Source organism: Peromyscus eremicus, chromosome 3 (genome assembly GCF_949786415.1).
Source record: "Peromyscus eremicus chromosome 3, PerEre_H2_v1, whole genome shotgun sequence".
Lineage (NCBI taxonomy): Eukaryota > Metazoa > Chordata > Mammalia > Rodentia > Cricetidae > Peromyscus > Peromyscus eremicus.
Window position 1 is genome coordinate 46,011,136 of NC_081418.1, and position 16,593 is coordinate 46,027,728.

At 44.9% G+C, this 16,593-nt stretch overlaps 1 protein-coding gene across 1 annotated transcript; it reads left to right on the top strand.

Moving 5' to 3' along the window:
* Positions 1-1,071: 1,071 nt before the first annotated feature.
* LOC131905734 (aldose reductase-related protein 2-like) lies at positions 1,072-16,311 on the top strand. The gene is made up of 10 exons (XM_059256549.1): positions 1,072-1,137; positions 3,719-3,886; positions 5,054-5,170; positions 6,261-6,338; positions 11,413-11,535; positions 11,791-11,897; positions 12,362-12,443; positions 12,921-13,004; positions 14,247-14,329; positions 15,992-16,311. Exons 1-10 carry the CDS (start codon positions 1,072-1,074, stop codon positions 16,032-16,034), a joined length of 951 nt encoding a protein of 316 aa, XP_059112532.1. The 3' UTR covers positions 16,035-16,311.
* Positions 16,312-16,593: the final 282 nt, after the last annotated feature.

Consider the following 16,593-nt stretch of genomic DNA (forward strand, 5'->3'; position numbering starts at 1 on the left):
GAAACTAGGTGGCTTCATATACCTTGAAGTATTGTCTATTCATATTAGAAAGCAAGCATCTAAGAATTTTCAGAACAACAGCATAAATAATTATAAAATTGAACCTTTTATTATCATTAAATGTTCGGGGTGATAGAAGTTTAAAATGACCCTTTATAAACATGTAGAACATCTGTTGCACATGTACAACGTAGGCAGATAGACGAGAGCACACGTACACGTGCAAAGATTAGAGGAAGACAGCATTGGACAAGGGCATCTTGAGTGATGGTGATAAAAGTGATTTGTAGGCTCATCCTTACAGTCATTTTATTTTTCATCCTTTCTGTATTGAATACATAACATCTTATAATAACCAAAGATTTTTAAAGTAGGTATTAAAATAATTTTAGTATGAAGTAGTCTTGGCTAAATGGTTAGTAGGTAATTTCTCACTCTAAGCATTTTTACCACAATCTTAGAGCAACTAGACAAGTACAAATTAAATTACGGGCACTGCTGGAATCAGAGGCCAGTGTGAAGGTTACCATAACCTCACATAAAAAGTCTCTCTGCAAGGACACCTGTCCAGCTGTCCGTTTGATCTCAGACAGACAGCCTCTTTTTATTGATCTATGTGTCCCAATATAGTTTGTTGCAAAATAACTTGTGTAGGCTTCCTCATTTTGTCTCTCCGAGCTTCCGTAGCCTGCTTAGTGCCCACACAGTTCACTACAGCATGCCTCCTCTTGTGGCAACGTCCTTTCTCGAATAATCTAACCAGTTCTTCCTGGAAGATCTTACAGCCTATGCTATTTTGGCTTGCAAACTCGTAAGTGGCACTGGAAAACTAATTCATGCATTCTGAATCAGGGAGACTTGGCACTTGGTAGTGTTTAATCTTCATCCACATTACTCAATCTGACAAAAGACCAAAATAAAATTTCTGTTGCTGTGCCAGACCCTGCCTTGTGGCTGCCTGCCCATGCTGTAAGAGCTAGCCTCCTGACCCAGGACATAAAACCACTGCTCGCCTCCTTAACCAGGGCACAGGTGTGTATCTGCTCACTTAGAACCATTTGCGCAGCAACCATGGCCACCTTCGTGGAGCTCAGTAACAAAGCCAAGATGCCCATTGTGGGCCTGGGCACCTGGCAGGTGAGTGTGTAAGCTTGGGACACTTGAGCCCTTTGAGGCATTTGCCCAGGGTGTTGAACTCCACAGCCAGAACCCAGGTGCCTTTCCTTTCTCAGGGATGCTCTAGGCTTCAAAGCTTCTGGAGTGGGTTTCATAGAAATGATGGTAGTTTATATAGCAAGTATCGAATTGATGGTATATGTAAAACAGAAAATGGTTTTTGGGCAAGTTTTTAGCAAGTTTTTCCTTGGGACTCAGCAACTTCCTGCATGTTCTAAATCTTTGCTGTTACTTTGTTTCTGGCTGGTGGTTGAAAGAGGGGGTAAAAATTCCTGAATGACCCAGCTCCCCTTGCTACCCATGGGGAAGGACTCCATCTGTAGCATCTGGCCTGGAGCCTGTGGGAAAGGCAGAGTCTCAGACCCCAGCCCAGGCTACCGAACTGGCCTCTACCCTTTACCAAGACTCCACCTGGTTCTGGTATACAGTAAAGGCAGAGCACCAGAACCACAGAAAGCCTGGGCTGGTAGCACAGGTTCTGCCTGGCTATGTTAATCTCTCCTGGCAAAATGTCCTGGTGCCTATTCAAATGCCCAGTGAAGCAGATTTCTTAGCCTTTCTTGGGACAGGTCTGACACTGTTCCATCTACTAATTCTGCCTCCTTTGCCTTTCCCCTCAGTGATAACGTGACAGTAGCCGGCGTGCTCCCAGGAGCTGTCTTGGGTTTTGGTTCCTTGAAATAGGGTGACCTTGAACTTGGAGCAATCCTCTGCCTCAGCCTCCCCAGTGCTAAGATTACAGGTGGGAGCCATGATGCATGTCAGGAGCTGATTTTAAAGCCCTTCTGCTCTCCTGTCCCTCACGGCTCATCTCCAGATGGCCTCCTGTTTCTCTTTTCCTTTTTCTACATGGTAGGACCTCTTTTTCTTTCAACACTGGGTTGAAATATTATTGGAATAGCAAGATTTGCTGCAAATCAGAAATTTCACATTATCAAAACAGTAATAATCACCTGCAGATCTCCAGGGAATCTACTCACCTGGAAATATCAGCTGAGATGAACTTTCAGAAATCTAACAGCGATGTAGAGACTGTCAAGGAGTTGTTTTCAGGAGGAGCTGGGGCTGTAGGCGAGGACAACGTGCTCATCAATGTGTGTGAGGAGAGTGGGGCTTGGGCCTAGCCCCCAGTACCTCTGAGTGGCCGGCAGCAATTCCTTGTTCCCATGATGGTATAGCTGTTGATCTCGGCTGTATATGCTTCTCTACGTTTGACGTCTACAGAAAGAATTTCTAGATTTTGTGAGAGATAGCTTTTTATTTGTCTGAGTTTCTTTTGTTGTTTTGTGACCTCACAGAGCTCACAGGGCCTCACAGAGCTCAGGCTGGTTTCCAACTCATGATGTGGCTGAGAATGGCCTTGGACTTTCAATCTTCCAACCTTCCACATGCTAATATCATTCATAACCATGAGCCAACACACATCGTATTTGGGGGTTCCGGGGTTTGTGTGTGTGTGATAGTGATGTGCCGCACACAGGCAGGCCTCAAATTCATTCTCTTCTTGTCTCTGCCTCCCTTGTGCTGGGACTCAGGCATCCACCACTATACTCTGCCGAGAGTTTGTATTTCTCCAGCATTCTATCCGGATGCTAGGTAAGATCAGACCATGATATTCACACAACATTTTCTCTTGTTCTAGTTTCTTCTTCTTTTTTAGTCTATGAGAAAGCATGTTGGTTTTCAAGTCTTTCTACTCTTTCTTTTTCTGAAACAGTGATTCTCCAATGGATTGTACCTCCTGAGTCTTACTGTCAGGTGACGTTTCTCTTTTTTCTTTTCTTTTTTTTTTCTTTTCTTTTTTCTTGGTTTTCTTGTGACAGGGTTTCTCTGTGTAGTTTTGGTGCCTGTCCTGGATCTCACTCTGTAGACCAGGCTGACCTCGAACTCACAGAGATCCGCCTGGCTCTGCCTCCCAAGTGCTGGGATTAAAGGCGAGTGCCACCACCACCCAGCTTACCATCAGGTGATGTAATAAAATCTTTACAGCAAGCAAGCAATGTAAGGCACCGCGGTTACTCTTCTTATTTGTCAGTGGGTTTAGAGAGATTGAGAAGTCTGTTCAGCCTCATACTGATACATGGTAGAGTTCAGATTTAGCCTGTGATGATCATTTTGAGATCCTTATAACTGTCTGGGGTCTGAAAATTTCTCTTTGTCACTTCAGAGTTTAGGAAGTTGCAATGAGAGCCACCTGTTACTCCTAGAAACTAGAGACCCTTCAACATCAGCCTAGATTAGAGAAAAGTAATAATTTATTACTAGAGTAGGACATGGGATGATAATCATTACAAATGACATATGTACTAAGGTGCTATGATGAAACCCCTCACTTCCTATGCTAACCTAAAAAAAATCAGTGAAACCAAAATTAATTCACGTTTTTTTTTCCTTTGGAAGTTTTCCAAGCATATGTTTTTTCTCCCCAGTGTCCACTTGGAAATGGGACCCCAGGAGGCTATAGTTTTGAGAATCTGGTTCATATGAAGCCTTTAAGGAGGGGCCTCGGGTGTGTCTGATGGGCCTTTCTCTTGCTTTTCAGTCTCCCCCAGGCAAAGTCAAGGAAGCTGTGAAGGCCGCCATTGACGCTGGATATCGCCACATTGACTGTGCCTATCTGTACGAGAACGAGAGTGAAGTGGGAGAAGGGATTCGAGAGAAGATCCAGGAGAAGGCTGTGAAGCGGGAGGACCTCTTCATCGTCAGCAAGGTACAATGGCACATTTGGCGAGTGCAGCTTCAAGGCAGGTGGAAGATCTGGACCACACCAAGAGCTCTGTGCATCTTTCTTATGTGGCGACGTTACTCCTAACCTCCTTCTTCCTTGATTTTTGTTATCCCTGGATGTAAATATTCACACTCCAAGTCAGTACCGGAAGAAGAAGATGCTGCTGGCCTCCAACCCTTGCTGTTTTTCCTGTGGTAGGAATGGCTCCAATGAGCCTCCTGGTACCCTTGGCCTCTCAGTCTTCTCTTAGGAAGGTCTATCTGCTAAGTGGTAGGCAGAGGCTAGGGGTGGATTCAGGGTGCATTTCAGAACACACTCTGGCCCTGAGGGTTTTTTTCAGATGTGGACATTTTGAAAATGGTGGGAGCTTATTTACTGATAAACAGGGATCTCTTTATTTCAGTTCAGTAAAAGGTGAACTGTAAAATATTATTAAAAATAAGGGGGTGGGTGTATGAGGGGTCCTAGGCTCTGTATTGGACATAGCTCTCCAAAACAGTCTAGTTCTAGGTGCTTGGAAACTGTATCTGGTGTAATACATAGACCCACTGTGGGGAGTGGCCACATCTGGATAAACTTGTATTTCATTACTTGAGCCGGACAGGCTTCAGGTTGTTGGGGGTACAAAATGGGACAACTTCTCAATAGCATCAGAATGCTTGACGTTTAAGGGCTAGTCACAATGTCTGCCCTCTGGGAGCTGGCAGCCAAGTTAAGGAATAACACAGGAACAAACATATTTAACCGGAGGCCAAATGTACAAAATGATTTAAGAAACAGAACACCAAGAGTATGGAAGAACACACATGCATGACCTTGACTTGATGAGTGTTGGTGGCCCACTGTGTTGCCTTTTTTTTCCTAGACAGTGTTTCTCTGTGTAGCTTTGTGCCTTTTGGAACTCACTCTGTAGACCAGGCTGTCCTCGAACTCACAAAGATCCACCTGGCTCAGCCTCCAGAGTGCTGGGATTAAAGGCTTGCGCCACCATCGCCCAGCTGTGTTGCCTTTCTTAACCAACTTTATTATACATGAATGGCCTGTCCTGGGGTTAGCTCAGCTGCAAATCTCAAAGCAGGGAGGGGCGACTGTGGAGTGGCCCTTTCTCTTCCTAGTCCTAACCCCGCCCCACTCCCTTGTCACCTGCAGCTGTGGCCCACCTTCTTTGAGAAAAGCCTGGTGAAGAAAGCCTTTCAGAAAACCCTCACGGATCTGAAACTGGACTATCTGGACCTCTATCTAGTGCACTGGCCACAGGGATTCCAGGTTTGAGCTGCTCTTTGCTTCATCTGCAGCCACTGAGCAAATGCTAGAAAATAGCAGCTGCATCTGAGCTGGGGGCGGGAGAGAGAGCCGGGGTGGGGGTGGGGGTGAGGGTGCAGAGGAGGAGCATGGGCCGGAGAGAGCGCCGGGGTGGGGGTGGGGGTGGGGGTGGGGGTGGGGGTGGGAGTGGAGGAGGAGCATGGGCGGGGCCTGGGTGGGGGAGTTGCGGGGAGCGCTAAGGTCGGAGCTGTTGCCCAGAGCAGAAGGACTCTGATCCGGAAGGGAGTCTGGGTCAACATGCGGTGCTTGGGGATGACACATGCTCAGGTCCTGCTTTAATTCTGTTTTAGGGAAACTGTGATTCTGCTCAGCCCAGATAAATATGACTGTCCTGTCCACTTCCCATTGACTCTAGGCCCAGCGGTCCTTTCCTAAGGAATATCATAGGATAGTCTGGCATAATGTTCTTAAGGCTCAACATTCCTGCTAGTCCAAGTGCGCTCATGGATTGGCAGCCTGTTGATGCTGAGAGGCAGCCAACCACTGGAAAACTGCCATTCAGTGCCCGGGGGGGGGGGGGGGGGGGGGGGCGGGAGGCCGAGGGGCCTTCCTCCTGCCTGCTCTCAAGAGCTTGGAGGAAATGGAATGTTTAGCCTTTTCCCCTCAAGACCAGCTATAGTGATGGTGGCATGCCACTCCAAATTCAATCTTTCAGCAGGTTGTGACAATAGATGCTGGCTGCAGCTCTACCCTTCCTATTTAGTGTTTGCCTAATTAGCCTGAAATTAAAATTTCCTCCAAGTTTATATGGGTCTTGGTATGTTGGGTTAGTTTTCATGGTGATAATGATGGCTTCTGCAATATACTAACAGCAGATTGTAAAGCCAACCCAGGAGCATCAGAAATAAAGGATTTATGTGTTGTGGTAGACAGAGCAGAGATGGTCCTTCGGCTGTCCTGAAGTGTGTTCTTCAGAGCTTGAGCAGATGCTGTGCAGGTGTGGGGGGTTCTTACCTCTCCGTCCTGAGCCCTCTCTCCACAGGAATGGTTATCTACAAGCAGACTCCAAAAGGTTTATTGTTTTACATTATAGCCCGGGAAGGAGTTTTTCCCCATAGATGACAAAGGCAATATTCTCACCAGTAAATACACGTTCTTGGATGCTTGGGAGGTAAGTTCTGGTTTCTTTAAAGTGTGCTCAAAGAGAAAAAAAAAAAAAAAACTGTCAGATACCCATTGACTCCACCCTGGGATAACAGCCCATGTGCCTTGTATACGATCTCATCACTGGATTCTCCAATTCTCTCATCACCCTTTCCCCACCACCAGATGGACTGGGGTTCTGTATGACACTATTTACATTTTTCAGGATGAGACTGAGATCTAAGTGAGGCAGGAAATACAGTGTATCACAATTTGATATAAACATGCTGTACTAGAAACAGAGGGATACACTGGGGGCTCATAATAATTGGGCAACCTGGAGTAAAACTTTAACTCCTGTAAGCCTCAATGCCCTTATTGTTAAAAAAATCATAGTATATAACAATGATGCATATCCTTAGGATGTAGCAAGGATTAAAATAGCTAACATACAGAAATTTAATCAAAGAGCCCATTGGTCATTAGCTCTCTAAAGGGAAGTTGCTTCCCATGTACAGAAGATAGTCTCTCTCCTAGGAGACTGGTAAGTTGTCAGATCATAAAGAAAATGTGTGATATAATCAAGACCACGGGATCCAGATCTGTGTGACTCAAATCCAGGTACTAAGACTTTGAGCATCCTGCTTGGCTATGAATATACATGCAGACATCAGAGATTACATGTGGCTTGCTTTTTAGATCACTTGAGGCCTTGATTTGCATAATCATGTTAAAAATGAATTAAAGAATGATTGTTATTCTCTAATAACTTTTACCATTGTATGAGTTAGGGTTATTATTGCTTCGATAAAACACTATGACCAAAACTACTTTGGGAGGCTTACACTTCCACATCACTGTTCATTAGCAAAGGAAGTCAGGACAGGAACTCAAGCTGGGGAGGAACCTGGAGGCAGGAGCTGATGCAGAGGCCATGAAGGGGTACTGCTTACTAGCTTGCTCCTCATGGCTTGCTCAACCTGCTTTCTTATAGAACCTAGGACCACCAGCCCAGGGAGGCACCATCGACAATGGGCTGGACCCAATCTCGTTGATCACTAATTAAGAAATGCCTTATAGCCAGATCTTATGGAGGCATTTTCTCAACTGAGGCTCCCTCCTCTCTGATGACATTAGTTTGTATCAAGTTGACATAAAACTAGCCAGCATAACCACTATTCTCTTGCAAATGCTAAAAGGTAGGACAAAGTGAATAAGCAAGTTATGAATGACTGGAGAAAACAGACTCCAAGAATTAGCGTATTGTTTGTCAGGCAGTCCTGAATTGTGTTCTGCTTCAGACTCTGGGAAACTTGCCTTCTCTGGAGAGATTGGAGTTGATAAACTGAAGTGTAACTTTTCCATGGTTTGTCCCAAAGTGCTTATCTACTAGCACAGCACTCTTGCCACTTTGAGCTTTCACTGGCTGTGGTAAGAAACTGCAGAGAGCAAAACCTCCGTGACAACTGAGGGTGAAGGCAAGGCAGGGCAGCCTTCCTGCCCCAGGGGTGAGGTTGGAAACCCTGGTGCTGAGGAACGCTGTCCTGGGGGCACGCATGGCCTGCCTGCTGTTGTGAAGTTAGAGAGGCTGTGATTACCTCACAAACTGCTGGGGAAAGAAAGAGTCTTTCTCTCTGTGGGTATAGTCACTCCTAAATTGACCGTGTTCCTTAAGTAGTCCAATTAGACTCACTGTTTCAGGAACTAGACAGATAGAACTCTTGCTCTGTCCATTTGTTGTTGGTACCCCATCTGGGGTGAACAGATGTTTATTTATCTGTTTCATCTCCCCAAGAAAAGTTAACACAACACCTGGAAATGTATTTAAAGGAATTAATCCTTGGCAAGTGAATCATTAAATTTGTCCTCTAGTAGCAGAACTTCTGTTACAAGGAATGTGGAGGGATGGGGGACTGGAGGCTGGGAATTCAGCTTTGGTAGAAGCTTTGGTGCTTGTAGAGCAAGCACAAGGCCCTGGGTTTAAACAAACAAATCTTTTAATACTTGGGTTCACATGGATGGGTCTTCAAGACTGGGTGAGGCTTCTGGTGTTAGATGTGAAAGGAAAAATATTAACCCCAAACTACAACAATAAAGAGGCTCTATAGAATTACCTCATGTGATTGATGCTTAACAAGTAATAGAACAGCTTATGCACACAGAACCAACAATGTTGTAGTGTGTACACTGAGACTCACAGGTTGCCTGATTTCATTGTTCCTTTTGCTGTGAGTTGAGGGTACTAATTAGATAAGATGGGGAGTGTATGTATTACTGGATTAAAGATGGCCTCTTCAGTAGTGATGTGGACACTAGTGTGTCTAAAGTTCATTCCATAACATTTTCGCTATAGCTCTTATAATGATGTCATACTAAGATGGCAATTCTGCCATAGTATCTTACATTGGGGCTAATTTGCTGTCTCGCAAATAAATCCAAGAATGATTCCTAAATAAAAACTTCACATACGTAAAAGATATCCTACTGCTCTGATTTGATCTTGGCAGGATTGAATATGTCTGGATAGGGTAGTTTTATGGATCCACAACCAATCCAATAGAAAATTCACTGGCCACAGTCTATAACAGGGGAAGGGAAGTGAGTCTAAAGAAGGAAAGATGGATCATACACCCAAACCAAACCTGACCCAGGTCACAGAATAGCATTTGTCTTATTTCCCATTGGGAAGATGCTGGGACCTTCAGATGCTTCAGTGCTAAACTGTCTTGTCTGGGAAAGTCTTCCTTATTCCTCACTCACCTTTAGTGCTTCTTATCCTGGAACATTCACATCTGCAGAGGGCATTTTGAACATCCTAATGTCCATGCTGCATCCTAAAGGAAATCAGCAAGAAGACCTGGGTGTGGAGTCTAGACCACTCATTTCTTTTAGAACCTTTAGAGGGTCCAAGATTGAGAAACAATAGACAGTGTTAGCTGAACACATCCTGCTTATCCCTACCTCTGAGCCCTTGCTTCTCTGTTCCCCCAATATGTTCATGATTTTACCACCTTTCTTCATGTTATTTTTCTATACCCAGTTTGCACTGTACTTCTAATGTCTCCCCTGGGGGCGGAGTGGAGGGGGGGATCCAGTGGATTCTTTCCTTCCCTCCTTGATTCTTGAGGCTGTATCAACTGTCAACTAAGCTGAGGTAACCTCAGCACTGAGGCAGCTGGATCACTGAGGGGCACCCTAGAACTTCAATTAAACTGTCAGAATCTCAAGCAGGCTGGGTGTGGTGGCACGTTCCTTTAATCCCAGAACTTGGGAGATGAAATTCTGTAAGTTCAAGGCCAACCTGGTCTACACAATGAGACTCTGAGGGGAAAAAAAAGAATCTCAAGCAAAAAGCACATTGATTACTTTTACATTCTAGAAACTCCCAACAGGAATGTACAATAAATGGAATATAAATGTGTGTTCAATACAGGCTCTTTATAGGCAAAAAATAATAAACCCTAGGTCTTTGAGGTTGAGGCAGTTTTTGTAGAAAAAGAGGTCAATGGGACAAATTTCAACCCCACTTCAGCTCTAGGCCGGATTTTCCTACCAGGGTCTGTATATCTGCATGGCATTCCCTGCTGCACACCAAACTGTTGTGAAAGATCATAGAACCTAGACCAACAGCTGGTCCTGATGGTTCAGGAATATAACCCTAGACAAGATGGAGACAGGGGCAGGAGGATCACGAGTTCAAATCCTGGCTGAACTGCAGAGTAAGTTAGCTTAAGGTTTCTATTGTGGGAATGAAAACACCATGAGCATTTACAACTCTCAGGCCACATTCCATTGCTAAGGGAAGTCAGGGCAGGAACCTGGAGGCAGGAACTGATACACAGGCCATGGAGCAGTGAGTGCTCTTACTGGCTTGCTCAGGCTGCTTTGTTATGCTCCCTAGAACCACTTGCCCAGGTCTCACACCACCAACAATGAGCTGGGCCCTCCCACTTCAATCAGTAATTAAGAAATGCCCTACAGACTTGCCCATAGGCCAATCTTATGGAGGCAGTTTTTTCATTGAGTCCCTTTTCCCAAATTACTCTAGTTTGTGTCAAGTTGACACAAAACTAGCCGTCACAAAGGTCAAGGCTAGTTTGGGTAGAAAGACACTATCACTGAAAGGGAAAGTATCAGCTTAGGACCCCCAAGAACAAGTTCTCATTTCCCCAGAGGGACAGAGGGCAGGGAATAAGAGACAAAGGCAGGAGATAGAGGGTTTGGAAGAAGGGAATAAGGGAGAGGAGACAGGGGTATTTGTCCTGGGGGTGGATATTGCACACATACACACACACACACACACACACACACACACACACACACACACACACAGGACTGCCTCTGGGTAGAGAGGAGACAGATGTGGCACATAGGAAAATGGCAGTTTATAAGGGTAAAAGGGGAAACCCTGTGTTAGGATGAGGTGTTTAATTTTAACTGGGCATGTTAATTAGGTGAGCCAAAGGGGGCTTTTGATTGCTGGACTTCAATACTTTGACAGCTGGACTTTGGTGGTCAGCCTCAGGAGGAGGAAGTGGCCAAATAAGGGAATAGACTTTGGTGGCTAGCTTTAGAAAGGTAACACAATTTTTAGCAAAGAAGAGGGAAAGGAGGAGAAGGCAAGGCCTGCCAGAGCCATGCTCGCTGTACTCGAGCTGGCCAGAGGTCCCTTCACTCACGAAATTTAAAAATGGGCCAGCAATGTAGCTCAATGGTAGTGTCTATCTAGCATGTGAGAGGCCCTAGGTTTAATAATCCTTGCTAGCAGAAAACAACTAATTTTAAAATATATCTCATAGAAGTGATGTCATTCCACAGACTAGAGCCTCCTTCATGAATGACCCAGGTTTGGATGAATAGAGAGCAGAAAGCATGCGAACCCTTCACATGTTTTACTTTTCACATTATTTGAGCTAGGGTAATGGGGCTTGAAATAGCCAGAGTGCACCATGGTCTGGACTGAAACTTGCTTTTAGTGCTTTTGCTAAACTTGTAATGGTGGATTCATTGCAAAGTTACCAGTATCCTGTATCATTGTAAAGCTGAGCCAGCATCCCTGTATCCTCCTACAACCATCTAGACTGTATTCCTTACTGTGACAGGTCATGGAGGAACTGGTGGACCAGGGGCTGGTGAAAGCCCTGGGCATCTCCAACTTCAACCACTTGCAGATTGAAAGGCTCCTGAACAAGCCTGGACTGAAACACAAGCCAGTGACCAACCAGGTAAATTCTCATTGGTGAAAGTCTTACTTCGGGACTACTTCAACATTTGAGGGCCTATGGACCGAGTCGTCTCTCAGGGGTCTGTGTTCAGGATGCTCAGGGAGGTGGGATGCAGATCTCTGGACCTGGTCTGTAGCACATCTATCAGTGGGTTGTATTTGGCCTGTGTGTTGGTCTTTTCTTGTGCCTGGAGTTCCTCTGAGCCACTCAGGAAGGAAGGCCCACTTCCCTATTGACAGGTGTTTTCTCTTGCAGGTCGAGTGTCACCCATACCTCACCCAGGAAAAACTGATCCAGTACTGCCACTCCAAGGGTATCACTGTCACAGCCTATAGCCCCTTGGGCTCCCCAGAGAGACCTTGGTGAGGTTTCTGAGTGGTGGCTTTCTTTTATCACTCAAAATTCATGTTTCAAAATTGGTTAATATAGCTATGAACTTCTAAGGCACCTGAAAAAAAATGTGTCTATAGCAATGTGTTTGGCCACAGGAGGGACACATATTTTGTGGGAGAAGCAGGGGGAGGAAGAGAGAGAGAGGGAGAGAGAGAGAGAGAAGGAGAGACAGCGAGAGACAGCAAGAAAGGAGAGAGATAGAACATGCATATATAATCCTGGCAATGTTCCATTTCTGCCATCCAGCACCAGGATGGATTTAAGTTGGTAAAGCTCCTGATCCTATGGACAGGTCCATGGGAAAGATAAAAAGGTTTCAGGTTCTCCTGGTTGCCTTGCAGATGGGAAAGGCTGTGATGTTCATCTTTGACACCGTCCTGGCAGTGATATTCACTGTGATTATTATTCACTCCAGCTATCTTTCTGCACTCAGGGCTAAGCCAGGGGACCCTTCACTACTAGAGGACCCCCATATTAAGGAGATCGCTGCAAAGCACAAGAAAACCCCGGCCCAGGTAAAATACTGTTGTCATTGTTGGGTATTTTCCCTGTTCTCCAGCAATCCTTCTTACTAGTCTTATTTTATGGTGTTGCCTGCTTTTAATCCCTTGGAGGAGAAGAAATTGGAAATGTGGGTCTGTTGGGAATCTCCAGGAGATACAGCTGGTCTCAGTGAAGTGAGGACTGCCTGTGGCCATCAGCTTCTTGCCAAGTCCCCAGGCCGTACCATGAGAGCATGCCTTCGGGTTTGGGTGCCAACTGTACAGGGCCTCGGTCCTTTGTCTGCTAGTCTCCCCATTCCTGACCAGGGAAATTGTGGTATTGTTTCCAGGATCAAGGGCAAAAGAGTATTGCTGTCAAGTGTCCCTATGGTGAAATCCTTAGTTAACTTTAGCTGTCCTAGCTAAAGCTGGAAGTAGCTACACACACATTTCCCTACACTAGCAGAGGCTCTTGTAAGTGGATACCTGTTATCTCCCCGACGTGCACAGGTTCTGATTCGCTTCCACATCCAGAGGAATGTGGCCGTGATCCCCAAGTCTGTGACACCCTCCCGCATGCAGGAGAACATTCAGGTAAGATCTGAGATGATCATCTGCTGTCCCTTGGTCATTAGAAGACAGGGTCCCTGTCCTTAAGCTTCTCATTCCACCCCTGTTTCGCCAGTGTGTCCTTCCTTCTACTGTCCTCCTTGTGAACTCTTGTCCCAGGAAGCTGGCCTCAACAGATGTGAAGGCTATTCTTGGTTGTCAACTTGACTACATCAGAATGAAGTACAGTCCAGAAATGGAGGGCACACCTGTGAGAGATTATTTTTGCTTGCTTTGAAGTGGGCGAATCCACTTTTAGTATAGACCTTTGAGAGAGGAAGACACATGCCTTTGATTTGGATCTTGAGGTGGGAAGGCACTAATCTGGGCCACCCTTTCTGCTGGAAGCCTATATAAAGACATGCAAAATGGAAGCCTGCTTTCTTTGCCTGCTTGCCCTCATCTTGCAGCACATCCATTCCTTCACTGGCATTGGAGCCTTCTTCTTTGGGATTCCAGCACATACTGAAGACCAGAAGAGACATCCAGCCCTGTGGACTGAGCAACTACTAGATTCTTGGACTTTCTGTTCACAGCCAGCCCCAATTAAATGTTTTCCTTATTAAGAGTAGCCATAGCCAGGTGGTGGTGGCACACGCCTTTAATCCCAGCACTCGGGAGGCAGAGCCAGGCGGATCTCTGTGAGTTCGAGGCCAGCCTGGTCTACAGAGTGAGATCCAGGACAGGCACCAAAAACTACACAGAGAAACCCTGTCTCAAAAACAACAACAACAAAAAAGAGTAGCCATGGTCATGGTGTCCCTTCACAACAATAGAACATTGACTAAGACAACAGAATTGAGATGAATCACCATTGGGCAAAGATAGGCAGGAGGCAGGGACTAGCAATTGTACCTTTTAGCACTGCAAATAACACTGCTTACCACTGTGCACTTGGATCATGGGCCATAGACTGTCCTACCCATGCACAGACTGTTCTGGCCTACTCAACCCACCTGCATGCAGAAGAAGAATGGGCTAAATTTGAAGAAATGTCTTCTGAAGATTACTGTCCAGTCGTCCCTCAGGGATCACAGCCTCTGTCCACTAAGCATTTCTGAAAACCCAGTCTCCCTCCTTTAGAAGTACTAAACCCCATAAACAGTCCAGTCTTAATTTATAGAATAATTTGTATGCGGTGTGGACCTAATAGGAGAAACACTAGAACCTCGGGTCTCGCCAGCACTTCACTTGCTAATGATGCTTTGGGAACTCTTGCTTCTCTAGGTGTTTGACTTCAAGTTGAGTAATGAAGAGATGGCCACCATTCTCAGCTTCAACAGGAACTGGAGGGTCTGCTCCTTGCCTATGTAAGTGGTGCTGGGTTAGGAGGATGATCAGGAGTTTTACTAAAGTTGTACAGGGTTAGCTCAAGAGATAATAAGGCATGGGGGATGACTTTGTCTTTAAATACTACTTTCAGGCGGTTGTGAAAAATTAAAACTTGAGGGGAGATATTGTTAGTTGGTACCTGTTTCTCAACTTTGCACATAGAGAAAAGGCATGCCATTCCACTGTAGGAGACAGAAGTGCTCATCTTCTCATTTAGTCACTCAATAACTTCCTGGTAATATGGTCTGGGCCAGGCATGTTCTAGGAGTCTGAGATATCACATTATATGAACTTCCTGTTCCCACAGTCTTAGATTGTATAAAGGGATAGTTGAAGTAACACCATACGCATGTGTCAGAGAGTAACAAGTGATATAGAGAAAAATAAAGTAGGGCAAAAGGCATGAGGATTAATAGGTCCTGCTAGGACTGACTCTTTCTTCATATGTGATGACCTAAGGGCAGTTTTGCCGATAAATAGAGTAGGATTCTTGGTGCTGAGAGCAAGCACCAAGTAGGTGCAAACACACCAGGTGTGTGTGGGCTGAGGGGAGAGCACTTGAGTAGGAGGGCAATGAAGCCAGAACCAAATAGGCAAAAGCTATTGTGGGAAGAAATAAGGTTAGAGACAACCTTGGGCTAAGGGCACACAGGTGGTCCAGAGCATGGGAAGGACTTTAGCTCCTCAGGAGCTGAGAAGCCAGGAGAGAATTTTGTGTAGAGGTTTGCATATCTCATAGGTTGGAATGAGAAAACTGACTTTTTGCACTTAGAAATTACAGGGAGACTAGTAGAATAATCTAGGGAAGAGATTACAGTCATCGGACCTACTTCATAATGTGATAGAAGAAATTAGGAAGGTTGAATTCTGAATAAACAGGAAAACAGAGCAAACTGAATTTGCTAACAAAACAACAACAATAATAAAACCATCAAATGTGGGTTTTGTTGGGTTGGCTTTATTTTTGCTTGAGCAACTCTAGAGGAGAATTGTCATTTAGGAGTAGCCATGTGTTTGAGAAATGCTTATGACACCTATTGGGCATTGAATAGGGAATGCCAGATAGAGGGAATTTATGAGAGCAAGTCATAGGTTGATAATAAGCCTGGTCTTGTGGCTTCTAATGCAAGCTCTACCACTTACTCACAGGCTACGAAGCATCAGGTAGACTCAGTAACTTCACCAAATTGTTTTCTTTTATTTACAAAGTAATGATAATAGTACTAATAACAGAAAATACACATCGAGTATTTAGGATCCTAAACCCTTTGCTTATATTCGTATTTTACTTAATACAACAACCAATCTGTTAATTTCACCATGATTCCTCACTTTACAATGTGAGAATGAGCCAAAACAGGATTTGTGAGGCCCTTGGCCATGTGCCAGGTTTCTGATGATCTGTCATTATGACACTAGTCTACAGACTTGGCCACTGATTCTTCTCTTGCCCTTTTCTCTCAAATATTCATCAATTTGATGGAAGGTCATAGTATGGGTCCCCTTCTGCATTCCCATGGTCTTGTGGGGGAAGAGGCTAAGAGAGCAGAAAGGTTGCTGAGTGCATCACATAATAATGCCTATGAGATCATATTTGTGGCTTCTGTGGAACGTTGTCTTTTGTGTTCGTGTTGCTGCAGGACAATTAATGCGGAGGACTACCCTTTCCATGTGAACTACTGAAGTGTCATTGCCTGATGAGAGTGTCTCATGGATTCTCTCTTTGCTGATGTGCAAATAATTCCTCCTGAGATGTATTTAAGCCAAGCCTGTTTGATATCACATTATATCATCAAGCAGGTCTTGATGTTGGCCAAATCAAGGCAATGCTGTATTCAAATCCTCATTGTTCAACCAGAAGCAGACTACTTCATAGAAATGTGACTCAAAGAAGTAAATAATACTCTCTTGTATATAATTTGATGTACTTGTCCAACACCAAGAACTATGGTAACGTTGAAGGCACAAAGATGAAATAATAAAAACAAGAATAGTAACCAACGTGTCCAACACAGTCTGAAGTATTTGTTGAATGAGTGCACTCACTGAGTCCAGGTCTTCCCATTCACATTTCACTTGGCAAATAATAAAGGCACAGGGAGGCCAACAACTTGCTCATAGCCACCCCTGCAGTAAGTGGCTAAACCAAATATCAAAGGCAGGTGCTCTCAGAGAGAGTTCAAGTCAATGTGTTGCTCTCTTCCTGCCAAGTCCTCTTCCCTTTGTCCTTTCCTTGTGATCT